This window comes from Sceloporus occidentalis, unplaced genomic scaffold, assembly GCF_023333645.1.
Source record: "Sceloporus occidentalis isolate IW3139 unplaced genomic scaffold, rSceOcc1.0.p SCAF_13, whole genome shotgun sequence".
Classification (NCBI taxonomy): Eukaryota; Metazoa; Chordata; class Lepidosauria; order Squamata; family Phrynosomatidae; genus Sceloporus; species Sceloporus occidentalis.
The window spans coordinates 1214616-1237394 of record NW_028316993.1 but is presented as its reverse complement, the minus strand read 5'-3'; the positions used below and the strand labels follow the sequence as shown (position 1 = coordinate 1237394).

The 22779-nt window shown below is 47.0% G+C and overlaps 1 protein-coding gene across 1 annotated transcript; it reads left to right on the top strand.

Moving 5' to 3' along the window:
• Positions 1 to 8215: 8215 nt before the first annotated feature.
• Positions 8216 to 22133, top strand: WDR87 (WD repeat domain 87). Its single transcript, XM_089479324.1, has 8 exons — positions 8216 to 8302; positions 8592 to 8762; positions 10672 to 12575; positions 13589 to 14393; positions 15237 to 15448; positions 16079 to 16413; positions 18104 to 19299; positions 19348 to 22133. Exons 1-8 carry the CDS (start codon positions 8216 to 8218, stop codon positions 22117 to 22119), a joined length of 7482 nt encoding a protein of 2493 aa, XP_089335450.1. The 3' UTR covers positions 22120 to 22133.
• Positions 22134 to 22779: the final 646 nt, after the last annotated feature.

Genomic DNA, 22779 nt, shown 5'->3' with positions numbered 1-22779 from the left:
GGGACGGGGCGGAGCCACACCAGGAGGAGAGGGAGGGACCTAAAAGCCACGCCCACTCTTCTTTCTCGCCTCTCTCTCAAGCTCAGGGGCGGAGCCACACCAGGAGGAGAGGGAGGGACCTAGAAAGCCGCGCCCACTCTTCTTTCTCGCCTCTGTCTCTCAAGCTCAGGGGCGGAGCCATACCAGGAGGAGAGGGAGGGACCTAGAAAGCCGCGCCCACTCTTCTTTCTCGCCTCTGTCTCTCAAGCTCAGGGGCGGAGCCATACCAGGAGGAGAGGGAGGGACCTAGAAAGCCGCGCCCACTCTTCTTTCTCGCCTCTGTCTCTCAAGCTCAGGGGCGGAGCCATACCAGGAGGAGAGGGAGGGACCTAGAAAGCCACGCCCACTCTTCTTTCTCGCCTCTGTCTCTCAAGCTCAGGGGCGGAGCCACACCAGGAGGAGAGGGAGGGACCTAGAAAGCCACGCCCACTCTTCTTTCTCGCCTCTGTCTCTCAAGCTCAGGGGCGGAGCCATACCAGGAGGAGAGGGGGACCTAGAAAGCCACGCCCACTCTTCTTTCTCGCCTCTGTCTCTCAAGCTCAGGGGCGGAGCCATACCAGGAGGAGAGGGGGACCTAGAAAGCCACGCCCACTCTTCTTTCTCGCCTCTGTCTCTCAAGCTCAGGGGCGGAGCCATACCAGGAGGAGAGGGGGACCTAGAAAGCCACGCCCACTCTTCTTTCTCGCCTCTGTCTCTCAAGCTCAGGGGCGGAGCCATACCAGGAGGAGAGGGGGACCTAGAAAGCCACGCCCACTGCTTTTTCTCCTCTCGCCTGGAGGCTCTGAGTGGGCGGGGCAAAGGGTGGTTCCGCCTCACTTTGGGCCACGCCTCCTCCTCTTCTCTTAAAGGGACCGCAACCGCCTTTTAATCCCCTCATCACCACAGCAATAAATATTCCTGTTACAGTTGGCCTCTCTAGGCCTCTGTAGGCCCTCCAGCATTGAAGTTGACCATAGAGTTGTTGTGCTGAAGTTCCTAGAGAAAACACTTCTCTAGGCATTTGTAAGTTCTCCGACATGATTCTGTGGTCAAATTCTTTCACAAGCTGACCATAGAGTTGTGCTGGCGAACCTAGAAGTTCCTAGAGGAAGTGACCTCTAGGCATTTGTAGGTCCTCCAGCATAAGTCTGTGGTCAAATTCTGTCTGAGGTTGACCACAGAGTTGCGCTGGAGGACCTTGGGGTTCCTAGAGAGGCATATAAGGATTTATACCTGCAGTTAATACATTGTCAGTACTTGTCGGTTGTTGTTGTTGTTGTTGTGTGCCTTCAAGTCATTCCCGACTTACGGTGACCCTAAGGTGAAGCTATCATGGGGCTTTCTTGGCAAGATTTGTTCAGAGGAGGCTGGCCATTGCCTTCCCCTGAGGCTGAGAGAGTGTGACTGTCACTTGACGAGGGTCACCCAACCGGTTTGATGCCCTAGATGGGACTCGAACCCATCTGGATGGCCATCTGTCATTGGGGATGCTTTGATTGAGAGTTCCTGCATGGCAGGATAGGGTTGGCCTTTGGAGTCTCTTCTATGATATCTTCTGCGGTTCAGAGGGTTGAAGGAGTTTCCAGCCTTGCCAGGGGAAGGAATACGTTTCTGTTGCTATTGGCTTGCAGCCACCAAGAAGGAAGACATTCGAGTCTGGCAGGTTCCCCACGAAGCAGCAGCTCCATGCCTTCCGTCTTCTGGATTTGCACAGATAGGGAATGAACAATATTGACTGAACATGCGTGGCCCGAGGCTGAAGGAAGAAGCGGAGGAAAGGAGGAGCCAAACATGGCTGCTTGGTCTCTGGGGCAATTTGGTTCAATGAACAGAACAAAAGTCAGCAAAGGACCAAGCAGCACCGGTGAAGCAATCCAGATTGCCTTCTCTCTTTTTGTATTCTTTGGTCCAAAACACACTGCAGAAATAATCAGCTTTGAGACCGCCTTAACTGCCCTGGTTCAGTGCTAGGGAATCCTGGGAAGTGTAGTTTTGGGAGACATTGACAGCTCCGGTGCCACAAGAAACTACAAATTCCCAGTATTCTCTAGCACTGAGCCAGGGCAGTTAAAGCGGTCTCAAACTGGATTATATCTGCAGTGTGTTTTTGGACCATAGACATGTCAGTCTGGAACATCAACCTGCAACGGGGCCTTGTTGCACCTTTGAGACTAATGGAGCGAAATATGTTGCAGCATAAGCTTTGGGTGCATCTACACTATCGACATAATGCAGTTTGACACCATGCTTGACTGCCATGGCTGTATCCTACAGAATCCTGGGATGTGTAGTTTTGTCAGGCACCTGCATTCTTTGGCAGAGAAAGCTAAAGACCTTGCAAAACTATAAATCCCAGGATTCCATAGGATGGAGCTACAGCACTTAAAGTGGTGTCAAACAGCATTACAACTAAAATGTAGATGTATCTTGGCCTGCTTCCTGAGATGCAGCCTATGAAAGCTAATGCCACGACTTCTTTCGGTGCACCTAGAAGATCCTTTGCTCCGCTCTGGTGCTGCAACCAACTACGGTTCCCAGAATTCCATACCATTGAGCCATGGCAGTTAAAGTGGCGTCAAATCAGATTATTTCTGCAGTGTGGATTAGGCCTCATTCTCTTTCCATGGGGTTCAAATCCCCAGGAAAGCCTATGATGTTCTACCAACTCCTAGCCTAGACTGTCATGGAGGAAGCAATGAGTTGAACACCTGCTGCCCCCTAGTGGGTACTCATTGCCTGTGCAGGTTCAGGGACAGATCTCCTGTTTCCTCCCATTGATGGAGAGAGAGAGAAAGTGGTCCATTCTTTTGTGGTTACCATGGAAATACTGTGGCCCTGATCCAGGGATGCAGCCGACTATGGATGGGGAGGCCTCGCTGTGGGCATCTGTAGACTGGAAACAAGGGACAATTCCTATACATTAAATTATTGAGCATGCGCCTATAGACTTTTATCACACAGGAGGCATTAAGTCCCATCAATATAGTGCAACAACGGGTTGATTTTCATACAATGTCATTTGACGTCGCCATTATCCCGTGAATAAAGTGGCAAAATCGTGGCACTTTTTATTCACGTGAATAAAAAAGCGGCGCGATTTTGCCGCTTTATTCATGGGACAATCACGCTTTTGCGTCTTTATTCGTGGGATAATGGCGGGACAATGGCAACGCTGTGCGAAAATCAACCCCTTATCACGCGATATTGATGGGATTTAATGCCAATTTATTGATGCTTGCCTCTTGTGTGATGAAGCCCTATGTGCATTCAAGCGGAGGCGTCACTCAGAGGGTGCAAGGGGTGAGGATTGTTGTGTGTGACATTCTTTGAATACCTTTGGTTGGTTCAATAGCTCCAATCGTTCCAGTTCTGAATTTCAGCTCCAGGTGCCTTGAAAAACAATGTTCTTAACTGCCTTGATCTCAGCCACAGGCCTCCATTAAAAATAATCCAATAGAATAGAATAGAATAATGATGAAACACAGCTCCCAACACACGCATTCCATGCGCTGACTCCTTGATCACTCCCAGTCCCAACCCAAAGTCTCCATCCTTATCTTCCAAGACTCATGTGACATTCTTGCTGCTCCTCAACTCTGACATGCCCATGCATCTCTGTCTGTGGTCTTCACACATGAAGGAGTTATACCACTCTGCTCTCCAAAAACCTCATGCTCCTTCAGAGCACATTGTCCTTTCTTCCTTGCTGAGTTAAGCATGAAGCTATCTCTCCAGATGCCTTAGTAATGCCATGCCTTCTGTTTTGCTAAGATCTCTTCTCAAAACATCTCTTTTGCATATGAAGTGTTTTCTCACCTTTTAATTAGTCCCACGCCTTCCTCATACTCTCTTACATTTCACAGATGAAAACTGGGACACATGTGGCCAAACAACATCAGAGTGTGTTCATGATAGCAACAGCATTGAAGGAAGTAATAGTGCCAATCTATTCTGCTTTGGTCAGACTCACCTGGAATATTGTGGCCTCATTCCCACTACCTTTTAAATCGGATCGTGAATCGGTTTGAACCGGTGCAAATCACCCTGGTTCCAACTAAATCCTTGCTGTTACCTGCCTTGATCCAAACAGGAGAGGCGGGATACAAATAATAATAATAATAATAATAATAATAATAATAATAATTTTATTATTATTAATCTGAATCACTTAAGCGATTCCTGCATCTTTTTGACACTGTTTTCCCCTGCTTCTTTTTCGATAAATCAAATCTGTGCAAATGTGAACCACATGCGGATCGGAATCAATTTAAATTCCCCCTTCAGCCGGTTGGAACCAAATCCTTCTGAATCGATTCATTCATGAATGGGAACCACAAGTGGATTATCTTAGTGGGAGAAAATGCGACTGGGGCAAATATAGTGGGAACCACGCTCCGCTGTTGAATCGATGCATCAATTCGGATCGCACACCAATTTATTTGTAAGATGATGAACAGTCTGGAAACTGTGTCCTAAAAAGAGTGACATAGGCCTGTTACAGACAGCCAAAATAAAGCTGCTTCGAGTCACAGTGGAGATATAGTGTTTCAATGATGCATGCGTCCTAAGTGTCCAGAAGCTACACCAAAGCCATGCTCCAGTCCTTAGGGCTGGAGTGTGGCTTTGGTGTGACTTCTGGACCCTTAGGACGCATGCATCATTGAAACACCATACCTCCACTGTGACTCGAAGCAGCTTTATTTTGGCTGTCTGTAACAGGCCTTAGGGAGCAGGGTACGTTTGGCCTGGGAAAAGAAGGTTAAGAGATGATACGATTTGTTGTTGTGTGCCTTAAAGTCAATTCCAACTTTTGGCAAGCCTAATGCGAACCTATCATGGGTTTTTCTTGGCAAGATTGGTTCAGATAATTGTAGGGGTGTCATGTTGAGGATGGAGCAAGGCTTTGTTTTTTGCTGCTCCAGAGACTAGGACACCGAGCAATGGATTCAAGCTACAGGAAAAGAGATTCCTCCTAAACATTAGGAAGAACATCCTGATGGTAAGAGATGTTCAACAGTGGAAGACGCTACCTGAAAAGTAGTGGAATCTCCTTCTTTGGAGGTCTTTAAACAGAGGCTGGATGGCCATCTGTCAGGAGTGCTTTGATCATATATTCTTGCATGGCAGAGGCTTAGACTGCATAGCCTTGTGGTCTCTTCCAGCTCAATGATTCTATGATGCTGTGATTAATGAGGAAAACCACACACGCTGCAGCAGTTTGCTTTTGACTGAGCCTTTTGGGAAAGGCAGCACTCTGTCCCACCCATTCCTATTCCTCCTGCTTAAATGAGTACAACTACTTTGGTACTTTGAACTCATTTGACAGCAACTGAAATAAACCAGGACAAAGGGGGAAAGTGAGAGGAGGACTGACACTGGGACATTTTAAAATTGGTTGGAAAAAAAGTGAGATGACAGAGGATTACTCAGGATTGTCTCTGCAAAATCAGGACAGTTCGAGGGTATACTTTCTTATTGTAACTAAGCCTTAGTACATGGAACAACTATGCTGAGATGTGGTGGCCAGACCTGGAGTATTACAAGTGTAGATGCTGTGCCATGCAGGAGTATTCCAAATTCTGCCTTGCTGCATTGACTCGTATAAGAGATTTCGATACTATATGGTCTGCAAAGATTAAGGTTTCCGCAACAAATGAACCTGACCTTTAGGTCAGTTTCTGAGGGCTGGGATTATGTGGGATTTTATTACTGAACAGACACAGAGAGCAACGGTTTAATGAGACAAACCGAGATTAATATTACTGAAGCTACAAACATGGATTATGCAACAATGCATTAATAATGTAGAACTCTTACATCATTAATTCCCACTTAGACACATTATAACCCTATAGAAAGATGCCCAATGCGGTCATACAATGAAATTAAAATAAATGCAAAATAATAATAATAATAATAATAATAATAATAATAAATGTACCACACGCAGCGTTGGGGACCAGAATAACCCAATTCATGTCAAGGAGCCAATCTCTATGTTTGCTTTACTGGTGGAAGGTAATTTCAGGTTCCAGTATCAAGAAGTACAGCACTAGACAACTTTGCCTTACAATGTAGAATTCTTTAAAACAGCCCAAAAATTTTGGGAAGCAGTTTGTGTCTGGTTTGCTTCAAGATTAGCATCTTCAGTATGTGATGCTGATGATATGCTTTGGGTCCAGACTGTATGATGGACCATATTTTCCCACTGAGTCTGCCCAGATTTTGAAATGCACAGGGATGATTATATCTTGCTCCAACAACCTTCAGAGTTACATTTGGTGAGGATGAAAGGCCTGAACAGACAGGCCAAAATAAAGCTGCTTCATGCCACTTTGGAGGTATGCTGTTTAAATGACACACACATCTTAAGAAGCCAGAAGCTGCACCAAAGCTGGGTTACAGTCCTTAGGACTGGAGCATGGCTTTGGTGCGGCTTCCGGACTCTTAGGATGCATGCATCATTTAAACAGCAAACCTCCAAACTGACCCAAAGCCGTTTTATTTTGGCCAGTCTGTTTGGGCCCTAAGTCTGTGATCTTGTATTCTCAATTGTCATTACACAGAGAACCAGATTAAGGCCACGAGAAACCTAAGGCCATTCCATTTCGCAGCCATGCTTCATTGCTCATTGGCTACAATGCCGTGATGTCATATTTCTGCCTGTCCTTTGAGATTCCAAAGATCCAAACAGGTAATTCCTTTTTCCTTTATGGTGTTCTGGTTGCCATCCTGATCTGTGACTCCTGCCAAGAATGGGAACCTGTCCAGACTGCATACAACAGCAGCTTCCTTATGGCAATCGGCCCCACCTTGTTCCCAAGACCTGTTTTGGACAGGAGTTACAAGCCAATGTCTGGGATCAGTTATGGCAACTGCAGTTGTACCCACATTGCAGTGGAACCTGGACTATGAAACCCTATGGGCTTCATTCGCAGGCTTGTTCCAAGCCAAGAATTGTGTGATGACTTAGTGACTAATCTCCTAAGTCCCATGAATGCTGGAGAAGGAAACAATCCCTTTTTATATGTCCTACACACATGTTCCGCCACCCGATGCTGAGTAGAGATCAGTCATGTGTCTTCTTTTTCTAGAAGCACCGGCTCTGACCCAGCACTAGGGCATCTCCAAGCTCTGTTCCCATAGCTGAATCTCTTCCCCAGAGACTCTCCAAAGGTAGACCATCAGTATTGGAAAGATGCTACTGTGGAAGACCATGCTTTGCCTGCAGAGGTATCTAGATTCAGTCCTTGGCCACTAACATTTATATCTTTTTTAAAAGGTTTATAAGCCACCTTTTAAGGTAAACCATTTAAAAAGATCTCAGGTACTAATAGGGCCGGCAATACCCTCTTTCTCTATGAGGGTCTGGAGAGATTTGATTAGTCAAAGTAGATAGTATTGGACTAGTTCAACCAATGTTCTGACTTGGCAGTGGCTTTCATCCTAAAGCAGACGTCGGCAAATTGGCACCCTCCAGATGTTTTGGGGCAGAACTCTCATAAACTCCATCCATTGGCCATGCTGGCAGGGTCTGATGAAGATCTGCTGGTCATCTTATATGTATGTGTACTAGGTTGCTTAGCTCTGTCCTTCCTTTTTATGGCCAGGGTTAAGCCACTATAAAATAGCTTAATTGGCCTGGACATTTTATATTTAGCATATTTATAGTGCATTATAATGGCTCTGATCATTGGCCCTCTGTATCCATGAATTCTGCATCTGTGGACTCAACCATCCACGGCTGGTTCGATTTTCCCTCCCAAACTCAAACCTTAGTTTTGTCATTTTATATAAGGGATACCACTTTATTGCACCAATGACTATAATGAGACTTGAGCATCATGTTTTTTTGGTATCCATGGGAGGTCCTTGTGCCAAACTCCAGCAGATACCAATTCTCACTATAACTTCTCTGGGTTTGAAAATGTTGCTAATCATCGCTCACCATAACTCCTGCAGCAAGTTAGGAATCTAAACAGCTAACTAGTCAGATCTGGTTTTAATCTTACTCTACCCTCTGAGTTTTCTCTCATGGATGATAAAGGGCTGCTCTCTTCCCACCTCTCACACATGAAATCATCGGTCTCTTCCACTCCAGGTCAACATCATCCATATAGACCGTGCTGCCATATCCCTTTCTGCTCCCAGGCCTGCTTCCAGCAGCAGCAGCTGAGCTACCAGCAATAGCAACAGAATGGCCATGTTGAAAGGCCCAGTTCGCATCGTTCCTCGATGGCAGGACCTCAAACGCCAACTTATGGAAATGCTGGAGCTACAAAAGGTAGTAGAGACTTAATGTTATGTAATCAGAATCAGGGTTTTATTTCTCAGTGGAGTGGCATGGGGGTGACAGATGGAGAGAGATGTCTGCCAAGGCTGGTACCCCAAAGTAATTGCTGTCAGCTCTTACCTCCCTCCCTCAGTGACCAAATGTCACTGAGATGATGCCTTCCTTGTGTTACCTTCCTCCCAGTAGTTGAATTTAGGTCACCTGTTGTGAACACTCAGGCCTTCCTTCAACCCCACCTTTTCTTTACCTGGAACCCACTGTCTTCCTCCTCCTTGGACAGGGCATGCCAGACACAACTGAAGGAGCCCACATCTTGCTGAGTGACAGACCGAGCATCGTATTTCGGGAGAGTTGCTACCCAGATTACATGCCACCTATCTTCTTACTCCAATCAACTGATACAGAAACCTACTTTACATCATTTATTTGGAGGAGAGCCAAGGGGAGCCAGGTGAGTAGTAGTGGTGGATCATGGGAAACAGTGGCATCACTAGGGTTGGTATCACCTGGTGTGGTAACTCATGGTGTCACTGCCCCCACTGACCTCCTCCCATTACCACACCATACAGACTCCTTAGTAGTGTTTTCTGTACTGTTACTCATAAATCATAATTCCCATATGTCACTTAATATAATGGCAATTGTTGTGACATAAACAACTAGGGCAATTAAAATTGTACTTTTAAATTACAGTATCATACACACAGTTAGAGGTGTCGCCTGGTGTGGTCTGAACCCTCTGCGCCACCTTAGTGATGCCACTGATGGGAAAGATGGTTGATCACGGACTTCCCTAGCCCTGGCAGTTTCCAGTCTTTGAGCTTCACACACCTTCCCTTAAGAACAACCTGGTTGTTGGTTCATACCTAGGACTTACCTAGTTCAGTATTCTGTTTCCCAGAATAGCAGCAACATGAAGGCAGCATGTAGCCATCATAACCTTTCTATCACCTGCTTTGATCTCCTCCACTCAGCAGGATCAACACTTCAGGAAGTGGTATTTATAGATCTTATGACCAAATAAGTATCCCAGCCCTTTCACTGATGGATTCCTGCATCCTCTTGCAGCCATTGTATAACTTGGTCCTTGAACAACTAATTCTGGGCAGACTATACCTGGATGACAATCCATTTCCCCATGCTGGGCTATGGAGCACCCCAGCTGAAGCCAATGGGAGATGGATTGCCGAAGGTTATATAGTGCAGAATCAAACAAAGAAAACTCTATCTCTCCTTTCTTCTGACTCCAAGGACGTTGTATTAAATCGGTGTCTGCTGTCAGTGAGGGACTGGATGAGGATGAACAAACTGAAACTTAATCTAGTCAAAACAGATGTGCTCTTCGGCAGCCAGAAGGCAAATCAGGGCCTAGGTATTCCGCCTGGGCTGGATGGGGTTACATTCCCCCGGAAATCTCAGGTTTGCAGTAATTGAAGACACAGATCTGAACCTGCATGCCCATGTTTTGGCTGTGGCAGCAGTGCATTTCCAAAGTTAAAACTAGAATTCAAAGACAAAGCCATGTTAATCTGGAAAACCAGTATGCAGAAGGATCTTGTATTACCTTTGAGACTAACTGAAAGACAGAAGTTGGTAGTAGCGTGAGCTTTCGTAGACTTGAGCCTACTTCCTCAGATGCATTTGGTGACCACCATGACATTTGTGTAGTGCTGCTAATAATGCTAATAAGGACTCCAAAACAAATCTGCCTTTTGGAGAGACCAACCTCACTTACAGCTCCCAAATTTCCAGAGTTCCCTCTGCCACTTATCCTTGCAGTTCCACTTCAGCTAATGGAGCTGTTTTCCAGCTCTTAGTCTTAATACAGGCTCATAAAGAGAGCAGCAGGGACAGTAGGAAAACCAAACTGCCGGGGAGAGGCTTTTGCATTACGTCTTCTTCAGGCTTTCACTTCTTCCACATTCGAGCTTTGATTTGAATCAATTGGTAAAATCAATGTTAAGCTGCTATGGGGAATCAAATGAAAAGTTGGGGTCTATAACTTCAATGTCACGTCCTGTTTACTTCCAGTTTCAAGAAAAGGGCTCTCCTGGACTTATATTGCCCTCTTAAAAACATGGCAAAATTGTTTCTCCCAAGACCATTGGAGTGAATGGCAAAATAATTTTTTGGCATTTTTTTTACTCGGGGTGGGGGGGTACTATAACCACAAAACTAGCCCTTGGGGTGCATTTGGCCCATGGGCTGCACTTTAACCACCTCCACTTTAAACAAACAGAACCAAAGGGCTCTACTGCCCTGAACATGGGACAGGATCCATTTCCTTTGATTCCCAGCCAGCCAAAACCTGTCTGACCCAACTTCAGGTAGACTCAGGATGAGTTCTTTTCCCCTTGCAGGTGCGTGTCTGGCTATACAACGCAGAGTATGAGACCTCAGTGACAGAGAAAGAGTATGCTGTCACAGCAGACCCCATGGTCCTGATGACTGCCCATGTCACCCACCTGAACCTGCTTGTGGCCTATTGCAACGACATCCACTTGCGTTTCTTTGGGGACCACACTCAGAAGTTTATGCTGCTCTCAGAGATGAGCTCACCCTATTCCATCACCAGCATGTGCTCCAATCCTGAGACAGGTGAAGTGGTGACAGGTGCCATTGGCATTGTGGCTTTCTGGTCTATTGTCATAGACGGAGTTCCTTCTATGAAACTCGTGCAGGAGGTGTTAATTGCGAGTGGTGAGTTTGTGCACTTCCTCAGAGTGGAGCCAGAGCGGAGAGCACTGGTGGCCTTGTGTGAGAACAACATCCGTGTCTACGACTATCAAACCAAGGCCCAGATCCGCACTTTCAAGGTCAGCCAAGGTGTGTCTCTCACTTGCTGCTCTGCTTTTTGGTCGCAGGGCTTCCTCTACACTGGAGACTTAGCTGGGGATGTCAAAGTGTGGGACTTTGATAAGGGGAGTCTGGTCAGTCAATTCAAAGCCCACCTGAGTGCCATTACCAGCATAATCAGCCGGACCTCCGTCCATACCCTTATGACCGCATCACTGGATGGGCTTCTGAAGGAGTGGAACCTGACTACTTGTGAACAGCTCCGGCGCGTTGACATTGGGGAACAAGTTTTCCAGATGCAGTTCATCAATGAGCAGACCTTCTTCCTCCGTACGAAGTACACTTTTTCCATCCGCACCGTCAACAACTTCTACCAACTCTTCAACAGGTCCCAATCTATCCTCAAGAAGCTGATACGGGTGCAATGTGGGCCAGACAAGGCACGCATTCTGGCAGCTACAGAAGACGGGGTTATCCGATTCCTATCTCCAGTTACAGGAGAGATGCTGTTTGTCACCTGGCCTTTTCAGTTACTAGAAAAGGCACTGGACTATGTTTATGACCCTGACCGGGAGGAGCTGTTGATAACAATGGGCACAAATGACATCTATGTCCTCGATACAACCCAGAATCCTTGTCCTGCCAAGTATATCTTGCGTGCCACAGACTCTGTAGACGACAAGGTACTATGTTTGGCCTACAGCCGCCTGGACCTGAACGGCCGCACTTCCAGTTTCATCTTCAGTGGGTACAGGAGTGGAAAGGTACGCACTGTTACCCAGAGTTTGTATCGAATGGGGGCTCGCAGAATTCACGATGGCAATGTGGTGGCGCTCAGCAGCATTTCAGCCTCCGGAAACTTCTCATATCATTCGCGGGAGTCTTCCTACCTGTGCTCCTACGGCATTGATGAACACATTGTTCTCTCCGATGTGATTTTAAAGAAGAACAGCCTTCTGGAGGTGGTACCTTTGGTTGCCATTCCTAGCACCAACTGCAGGATCAACAACCTCCTACTCATTCCTGGCTACATTTGTGTCCTCACAGAGCAAAACCGGGTTCGGCTATGGCGCCAAGCATCCCTGGTCCCTGGCAAAAATAATCCTTTCTGGAAAGAGACCAGTGCCATGCATTCCACAAGCATCACCTCCTTTGACTACTGTCACACTCTCAGCATACTGGTCACTGGTGGCTCTGATGGCTCTGTACGCATTTGGGACATCCTGGGGCAGATGTTAGTGGAGTTTGATACTACCCTCAAATTCAGCCGAGTCTGCTTTGCCAACCAGCGGGGAGACTTGGTTGTGGGCTGCAACATGAACATCTATTTTATCCCATGTATCACATACCTCCCCAACAAGTACCTTTCTAGGTTGGCAACTCAGTGTCTGAGCGATGACATCGTTGAACGCCCACTTCCCTTCTCGCCCCGCTTCTTGCTAACATTCGACATCGTTTTTGTGCCCAAGTAAGTTATGTGGGAATGGGGAGGGAGAAAGAGGTAGAAGAAGCCATAACTAGAAATAAGTGGCTCCTGTCTTGATAGAGACCATTCTTCTTCATTTTTTTACCAATTGCTGTTAACCTTGACAATTGGAAGCAAAGAGAAAGCTTATGTGCACAGCTTCAGCATTCATGTCTCTATAGCCAATGTTTCATGGACATTGTGAAGTCAAAGGCTTTCATGGCCAGCATCCATAGTTTTTTGTGGGTTTTGCGAACTATTAGGCTGTGTTCTAGAAGAGTTTATTCCTGACGTTTCGCTAGCAGCTGTGGCTGGCATCTTCATTCTCTGAAGATGCCGGCCACAGCTGCTGACGAAACGTCGAGAATAAACTCTCCTAGAACATGGCCTCATAGCCTGAAAAACCCATAAAAAACTATTCCATGGACATCTCTAGGTTCATAGATTGTCCATCAAGATTTGTCCAAGGTGCCTACTGTGCTTTGGCCCAGCTACAGGTGTTCCTGCTTGCAATGCAGCTGAGAAGGGCAGGATTTGTTGTGAACAAATTGTTTCAAATGAGTTCACCCTTGGTTGTTTGCTACACCATGGAATTTGCCATCCAGGATTCATTTCCTTGGAAAAAGGAATTCCTGCATGGCAAAGAAAACTCAAGAAGCAAAGCCTAGGGAAAGGTAGGTAAATTGCCATGGGTGAGCAATCTGGCATTCCTGCATGGCAATGGACCAGCAACATGACTTCACCTAGTGTAAAGTATAGAGGTGGCTATAACCATAGTTTGCACTTTGCAATTCCCAGCTAGTTTAAGAAGGCTAGAACGATGTGGCTATATTAACGAAACTGGAGGACTGAAGGACTAGAATGTATATATGTTTAGAACTGGAGTATGGGCAATGTAGACGCAATGATAATGGCATTTAAGGGGCGCAACTAGAAAATAAAGCAATTTCAGAACACACACACATAGAGAGAAATACACATCTTGCAGGTTTTGGCTTAAATCTTTTCTCTTCAAGGTATCGTCAGGTGGGCAAGCAGGCAAAGAAGTTTGAACGTCTGGAACCCATAACCAATCACAAGGAGGTGGTGATAGAGAAAAATGTGGCTAAAGTGGTAGAGTTCATTGGCAAGGAGGTGAGCAATCTTCCCGGCCCTGATTTCTATGGACTTACACCTGGTGTAAAGGAGATGCTCCCAGAGTTTGCTGTGGAGTACCAAATAGTTCCGCCATCCTTTGAGAAGAAGCACGCCCCGGCTGAACCTCCACTAGCATCACCTCCTTATCGCGGGCTCCCACGAATGTTGGAGCCTGTTCCTCTGCTCCACAGGTTAGCTTTCAAACCTGGACAGTCCTGGCCCATTGCACCTGATGGCTATGTCCCTAATTCAGTTATCCGAGCCCGTCTATTTCCAAAAGGGACTCCTACGAGCCTCACGTGCCCCTTGGTGTCAAGCAGGCAACCCTTGCCAACACGGAGGATGGTCAAGATACAATTGTCAGAGTGGGATACGTCAGAGGTTGTTGAGAAAGCCCGCAAGAAAAAGGCACAGAAGATGAGGCGACAATCCACCATTGACGGACATCGCCGCCGCGATTTGCTGTCTGATATTGTGGCCAAAGCCTGGTTTAGGCACAAGCCCAGTGACACATCGCTGCCCAGTGTCATAAAGGCCATTCTAAACCTAATGGACGATGTGCCCTATTCAACCTACTTGCTCTGTACATCTGCCCTAGTCCAGCTTTCGGAGTCTTACGAGCTGCCAAGAAATATCCAAGAACAGGCCTTTGACCGTCTTATACAGGACACTAACCACAAAGAGGTCAGCCTAAGTATCACTAGGTGCAATGGGTGATATGGGGCGGGGGAGCTCAAAGAGATATAGAGGTATATGCATTTAGGGTTTCAAGTAAGGATTATCTCAGGGCCTGAGATTTCAGATGCAAAATTTGAAACTTGAAACCTAGGGGTGACCCCTGATAATGTCACAAGAGGCAGGCCCCAGCGATGTTGTATGTAAAGGCAATGCTGGTAATGTCTTTAAGCATGACACCTATAGTATCAACCACAAGTGCATAGAGTATACCATTCAAATTAAAAACATCAAATTTGGCCATTACGGAAAATATATATGCACACATCTGCCAAGGCATTTCTCACCGTGAGATTCTTCCCTTCCGTCTGGAGGACGGGGGTCAGACCCTGAGATCTGAGAATCCTAATATGCATTCATAAACCTGTAGTTTATGAATGGGGAACATAGGCAAATGCACCCGAGGAAGTAGATTAAGTCTGCAAAAGCTTATGCTACAACTTTTGCACAGTTCGTCCCAAAGCTGCTACAGGACCACACTGCATCCTAAGAGGCCAGACGTTGTGCTAAAGCGGCACTATAGTCCTTAGGCGCAGCTTCCATCCTCTTAGGACGTATGCATCATTTAAACAGCATACCTAAAGTGACCCGAAGCAGCTTTATTTTGGCCTGTCTGTTCGGGCCCTATGTGCAAGGTAGGCTGCAAGTGTAAGCATTCTGCAGAGAAGGAAACTGAAGGTGGCTTGCCTGTTCATTAGACACAAGGAAGTCCATGGCAGAAAGGGTGAACTTGGGTCCCTCACTGCTGGGTATATGTATGCCAGGATCTGGATCCCATGTTTTGTTCCATAGGTGAGGATGAGGCTGGCAGCTTGGGAGGCCTTGGGGAAGATGGACCTGTTGACTGACCAGGAGGTAGTCCCACTAGCCCGAGCCCTATTGGATGACAACAAAAAATTGCGTGACCTAGCTCGGTCTCTACTTGACTCAGTTGCTGGCATCACTGACAAATTTGTCCTGAAGCAGGAGATGCAGCGGCTGGCAGAAACTAGCCTAGACGACTTGTAAGTAGCTCTCTGTGGTGGGATGAGGAGGATGTGTTTCATGGGGTGTATATAATAAAACCTCCTCTGGCTGTGATAAGACTCCCAGAAGGAGCCCTTTCCCCAGCAGTATGTTATATCTGGCAGAACAATTTGCCAACAACACAGAACTTCTTCTACTCTGAATTGAAGCTAAACCCAGGCAATGAGGAAGGGTATGGTTCATTCATACCTGGAGGAGTGTAGGAGAATAGCAGAAACATCTGGCTATGTCCCTGTACCCAGACGCAAAGTGGGATTATATTATCTGCTGATGTCTCTTGAGGTCCTTTGGAGGTCTCAGCAACTGATGTAATTTTGTATCTGGCTATGGGGACATAGCTGGACATTTCTACAATCCACCCCAGCTATCTTCCATGCATAAATGGCCATGGATGGTGGGGCTTCACCATCTCTACAGTAGATCAGGAGGAGGCCTTTGGTCATTGTGGAAAGAAGAAGGAAATTTCAATCTCCACAACAACCAAACATAGACATATTCAGGCATAGTATAAAGGGATCTAAACTAAACTACAAGGCTAGATCTGACCTAGACCGCATTCCTCTGTGGTTCTTGACTTCTTCTTATGTCCTCCCTTTGTTCCTATCCAGGGTTGAACTGAGCCGTTCTCACATAGAACCAGTTTTCCCTCGAAGGGTACGTGCTGCTGGTATCGTTGCAGATTCCCATGATGCAGCCATCTATGCCTTAACAGAAGAGGCTGAGAGGCTGATGAAGCGGGTGGAGAATCAGTTGACAGCCAATCTGTTCCTGATGACTGAGTGTCCCCCCATAGAAACCCGCTCCGCCCGCCCGCCCCGTTTGCGACATCGGTCCATGTCTCAAGGACCACCCGAAGAGTCTGCCAAGCCAGATTCCCACTTGGAGGCCCAGACCCGGTGGCTGGGACTCTTTGCTAAGCAGGAGAAGATAAAGACGGGTCATGGTAAGTATAAGACTATACCTGCATATCTTCCAACTTTACACCCATGGTGTCACTAGGGTTGGTGCGGTAGCTCATGGTGTCACCTCGCCATTGATCTCCTCCCATTTCACACCCTACAGAATCCTTAGTAAAATGCTCCCTCCATCTCTTAAAGCATTTTAAAGGGAAGCAGATGAATGCCACAGCCTGTTTCTGCCCAAAGATAGGTGTTTGAGGAATAGTGATGTTAACCCACCTTAGGGTGTCACTTGGTGCGCACCTCATTTCCCGCACCACTTCCTCAGATTGATTTAAGGAGTAGACTGACGTCTAAGAAAGCTCATGCTGTCAACTTCTTTATTTCAGTTAGTCTCAAAGGTGCTGCAAGATCTCTCTACATACGGCTTTAAAATAAACATTGAAGAATGTTTTATCAGGGGAGTGTCCATAACTGTGCTGCAAATTAGGATTTTTTCCCCCTTTCCTTTTCCTCTTTTTTCCTCCGGCACCATTTTTATACTACTATCATGAGATGATCTTATTTTGTATTGGTTTTGAGCAGGGGACTACATTTGTTCGTTTTGAAGTAGATTGATTAGATCTGAAGTATTTATATCCTATTGTTATTAATGTTGTTAGCCATCTTGAATATCTTTGTAGGAAGACAAGGAACCAATAGACGATGGCTATATAGTACTTTGGGGTTAGGGGTGCAGGACTGCCATGAAAGTGGAAAGCCCACAGATAATAACCCACTTTCTTTTTTAACCGGAGAGAACATCTTTCTAGGAATGTCTAGGTCTTCCTGTGCAATTCTGTGGTCAACATCTGGCAGAGGGTTGACCATGAAATTATGCTGGAGGAACTACAAATGCCTAGCAGGGACATAGCCAGGATTTTAGGAAGGGGGGGGGGTTCCAGACTAAGTGCCACCATTATAATGGGGCTTGGGCGCGGCAGCGCAGCAGCACACACCATTCATTTTTCTAATGGAAGGGGGGGTCCGGACCCCAAGAGCCCCCCCCCCCTTGGCTACGTCCCTGTGCCTAGGGAAGTGCTTTCTCTGGAAACCTCTTGATTCTCCAGTGTGACTGTATAGTCAGCATCTGTTAGAGGCACACTGGAGAACCGAGGGAGAACATATTAACCAAATCTGTGAATAATCAAATCCACAAAATTCAAAGCCAAAAATGTGAAGGCTTGACTGTATATTTATATTATATTGTTTCTAATGTTGCTTGAATACAGTCGGCCTTCGGTAGTCGTGGACTTGCCATCCACAGATTAGAGTATCCACAGACTGCAAACCCACGTTGTCTCCAATGGTGCGTGCATGTGGCTGCACCCCCATTAGGGACATCCCCCCGTTGTCCCCATTAGGGACAATGAGACTTCACCTCAGGTTCCGTTGTCCCTAACGGTGATGTGGCCGCATGCACATGTTGCCACTGGGGACAACGAGGGCTGTCCCTAATGGTGTGGACGCTGCATGCACATGCCTCCATGGAGGACAATGGAACTTGAGCATCCGTGGATTTTGGTGTTCACAGGGGGGATTGGAATGGATCCCCCACGGATACTGAGGGCCAACTGTATCTTGAGAGGAAGATAATGAATCAATAGGCAATAGCTATAATGCATGGAAAGCATGTGCTCTGTCCTGACCTTGGACCCCCTCGCACTCATTTCACTCGTTGTTTTCTCCCTGCAGCAGCAAGTGGAAAACATAAGCGTGAAAAGCTTCCTAGGATCCCGCAAGCGCACGGTAAGCCTGTGGTCCTGCCGAGTGGTGTGGCTGCACCAGAGGGGAGTCCCACTCTCAGCAGTCTCAGCAGCACTACCAGTGATGTCAGCAGCAGCAGCAGAAGCACTACCTCTATCATCAGTGATACTGGCACCGGGATTAGCAGCACCATGTGGCAGGAAGCACAGCAAACTAAGAAGGAGATCAAGGCCAAGGAGAAACGGCAGAAGACCAAGGCCCCTCTTGCTACTTCCCAGGAGGCGCGAAAGGCACCCAAGGCATCCAAGCGGATGCATCCCATCCTCTTGCAGCGGCGTGACACCCGCACGCAACTCTACACTGAGATGCTGAAGCAGAAATTCAAGAAAGAGCAAGTGGCTGTCACTGCACCAGTGGAAACAAAACCAGAGGTCAGCCCTATCCAGCCTAAACCCAGCCAGCCTTTGCTTCCAAGCCTGCCACCTCCACCTGTCAAAGGCATCTTAATTGACCCGCAGCAGCAGTACAGCACTGACCGGTCCAGGTGGCGCAATGATCTCTATAAGCTGATGATGCTCCGAATTAGCCCTGTAGGTGAGGGCCGCACTGTAGCTGATGACCTCCTTTCCTCAGCGCGGATTGCCCTGGCAGGCCGTACCATGTCTTGGGAGGCCTTCACAAATATCAACCAGTCCCTCCTAACCTCTCAGGAGAAAGGCACAGCAGAGTCTACAGGCTGGAAGAAGTACATGGATGAACTATTCAAGGCCTCTTTCAAGGATCTCAAGACTTCCATGGAAACAATGGAAACCGTGTTGGATGTGAAGAAGGAAGGACGCTTGCCTAGAGGTTCAGAGAGTGACATTGAGAGTAGCGACATCAGTCAGGAGGATCTGGTTAGGGAGAGAAGAAAGGAAGACAGAATGAGAAAAGTAAGGGAAAGGGAGCTTGAACCTGCAGCATCAGATAAGCGGATTGGTGTGGTCTCCAAAATGCAAGGTGCAAGGAAGATGATGGAAAGGCAAGATAAACTGACCAAGAAAATAGCTAAAGAGGGAAAGGCGCCTAAATTGAAAGACCATGAAATATCCTTAGAAACAGACCAGGAATTGGTGGCCAAGGGAAAACAACTTGAGGTGTCACCGGAAAAAGAACGTGAGATGTCATGGGGGAAAGAACCTGAGGTATCACAGGGAAAAGAACGTAAGGTGTCATGGGGAAAAGACCGTGAGGTGTCACGGGGAAAAGAACCTGAGGTGTCACGGGGAAAAGAACGTGAGGTGACCAAGGGAAAAGAACCTGAGGTGACCAAGGGGAAAGAACTTGAGGTGACCAAGGGGAAAGAACCTGAGGTGACCAAGGGGAAAGAACTAGAAGCAGCCAAGGGGAAAGAGCATGAGGCACCCAAGGAAAAAGAACGAGAGGGAGCCAGGGCGAAAGAACGAGAGGCAACAGGTAAGAGAAGAGAGCGAGAGGGAGTGCCTGAAAGGAAGGAACGAGAGGTAGCCAAGAAGAAACCGGGGAAGGTGACTGACAAGATCAGAGAGGGGAAAGTGAAATTTCTTGAGGAGAAAGAGGAAGAGAGCGAGGCCATGCGCTTGGATAGCAGAAGTGTGCAAGGGGAAAAGCCCCTGGTTAAAGAGTCAGAAAGGGCATTGTTGCAGATGTCAGAAAGCACCCTAGCTGAGTTGCGGGCTGAAGCCAAAGAGCGAATGATGGCAGAACTGAAAGAGCGAGCTCTGGTGGAAGCCCAAAAGGTAGCACTGGAAGAAGTGAAAGAGAGAGCGTTGGCAGAGGCAAGGGATATGGCTTTGGAGGAAGCAAGGAATTGGGCCTTGCTCCAAGCACGAAAGATGACCTTGGTGGAAGCGTGGGAGAAGGCACTGGAAGACGCACGAGAGAAGGCCATGGGAGAAGTGATGGAGAAGGCATTGGCTGCGGCACGAGAGCAAGCACTGGCTGAGGTACAAGAGATGGGACTGACTGACGAGGCTGAAGTGGAGGCCACCCTGAAAGAAATGGTCAGAGAACTGACTGGAAGCATAGCCAGGGAAATGGCTGAAGAAAGAGCCATGGAAATAGCCTTGACGACATCCCTAGAGGTGGATGAGGCAAGAGTTTTGGAACTGGCCGAGACAGAAATGCTGGAAGTAGATGAGGCACGCATTTTGGAGCTTGCAGAGGCAAGGCTAAAGGAGCTAACTGAGGCAAGAACAATGGAACTGGCGGAGGAAAAAGTAACAGAGCTCTCCGAATCAACCATAATGGAGCTGATCAAGGCAAAAATGATGGAGATAGTTGAGGAAAAAATGGAAGAAGTGGAGGCGGAGGAAGAAGAAATGGCTGCCAGAAAGGCATCAATTGCTGGCGAAGAGGAATTGATCTCTGGCAAGAAAGAATTAATTTCTCACAGAGAGGGCTTAATTTCTGGCAGAAAGAAATTAATTTCTGATGAAGAGGAGGCAGACATGTGGGAGGACTTAGAAGAGGAAGATGTTTGGGCCCTTTCTGAGGACGAAACAGAGGCCTTAATTACCGCATATGAGCACGAACTTGTTTCAGGTGCGGAGCTTGACTTTTCAGAGCGTGCTCATTTGATCCTGGACATCTTGACTGAACCAGATAAACTGGTGTGCAAAGGTCCTGAAGGCTTCCAGCGTCTCTGTCAAGTGGTGTCACTGTTCCAGATTTGTGCCACAACAGATACCGAAGCACTGGAGGAGGCTTTGGTAGTGAAAGCTGAAGAAACCATCCAGGAAGGTGAGAAGCAGCAGGCTTTTTTGCCCGAAGCGCATATTTCTGTTTTGGAAGAGCTCAAAGAAACCGTACACGCATATCAGTTACTGACCGTCGATCCAAGACAGTTTGCTATCAACCTGAATGGCCTTCTGAATGCGGCCAAGACTGTGTTGCAGGCTAAAAAGTTGAAGGAGAAGCTGGAGAAACAGTTTTGGAGCAAACGTTGGAAGGAAAGAGCTGAGAGGACCTTGAAGAAGACATTGGAGGCTGGTGAAGGCAAGGTGAGGGGGAAAAAGTTCTGGCTGAGCAAGAAACTGAAAGATGCCATTAGAAGGTGGAAACTGGAGCAGGAAAGGTCTCAGTGGGAGAAACTGAAGCAGCAGCGTATGGAGAGACATCTCAAATTCAGATCACAGCCTATCAAGCTACATGAGTCTGAGATGGAGAAAGCCAAAGAGAGAGAGAATGAGATGAGAGAGAAGCAGAAGGCGGAGGAGGAGCAGCAGAAGAAGGCAGAACCTCCTATTCGCCGAAAGCAAGTCCAGATGACATGGTCAATGGTTGCGCAGCGTGAGAAGACCTGGAAGGTTGTTATGCAGCTGGGGAAGCAGATTCACCCCCCAGCGGAGGAACCACGCCAGCCCCCCACGCCGAAAGGGTATCGGCTTCCCAAAAATTCTCTGTACTTGACCACCAAGCTAACACCCAAACTTCATAGGAGAAATGTCCGGCGGGGTGCCCGGCAGCACATTTTCCATCTTGATGATGATAAAGACATTGACTGGGACAGGTTCATGTACCTCTATCAGTCGGTAATGTCCCTGAAAGCGAAAGAAGGTGGTGTTGACTCACAGGCTTGGCAACAGCAGGTGGGCAAGTTGCTGGACCTCTATGCCACAAGCAACCCACTCATCCGGACCATGGTGCAGCAGATATTGATGGGGGGCCGTCACCAGAGCCAATATGTTTTGGGCACCAGCTTAAAGATGAGAAAGGGGAAAGCTGATTTGGGCCAGCGGATCCTCTGTGAATTGGTCCATCACTCAGCCTGGACCAAGCCTCCCAAGCCTCCCACCTTGCATGGAATCATTCCACTCAACTACCAGAACAATGTGCACCCCTTCAGGTTACGGGGGGTCACCCACTATGGCACCCTAGCCTTCAAGTGGAAAGCCTATATGCCCAAGGGAAAGATGCCCAAGCTGCTCTTGAACGTGCATGCAGACTCCACTCGAAAAAGTGTTAATTTTGATAATCCTGTATAAACATAAATACAGCCCCCCCCCCCGATACACATATATGTATATATTTCTATACTGATTGTTGTTGTTGTTGTTGTTGTATTAAATATCAGGGCTTCAATAAAAGCCACACAGACATTTGTAAGATGTTTCCAGGCTAATGAATCCTTCTTGGAATGTCTTGTTGAATAAAGGAGAAGTTAATGTCATTTGCAACTGTTGTTGAGTATTTATGGGGTCTGGCAATTAATTTATTTAACGATGGATAAGATGTCTTTCATGGGCCTAGCCCATCGAAGGCATCCATTTAAAAAGGACAAGCATCTCAGTTGCCAGGGAGAAGGAGCACAAGATGGAGAAGGAGCAGCTCTACTCATCTTCTGCCAGTGGGCTTTCCCTTTGGTTTGATCACTGTGTGAACAAAAGGTTGTATTAGAGAGGTCTCCTTTGCTATGATCCAGCATAGCTCTTCTTCTCTTCTTAAGTACAACCAGTAAAAAACCATTGTGATGGTAAACCTTCAAAACACATTCAACCACCATAACAAATACACATTAATATTAAAATGTAATTCAGACAATTTTCCTTCGGAGTCACTGGATTTAAAAATAAAGCAGTCGGTGAAACAGTAGTGTTTTATTGCTGTGACCAATGAAACGTGGCAATAAAAGCATCTCAAAACAG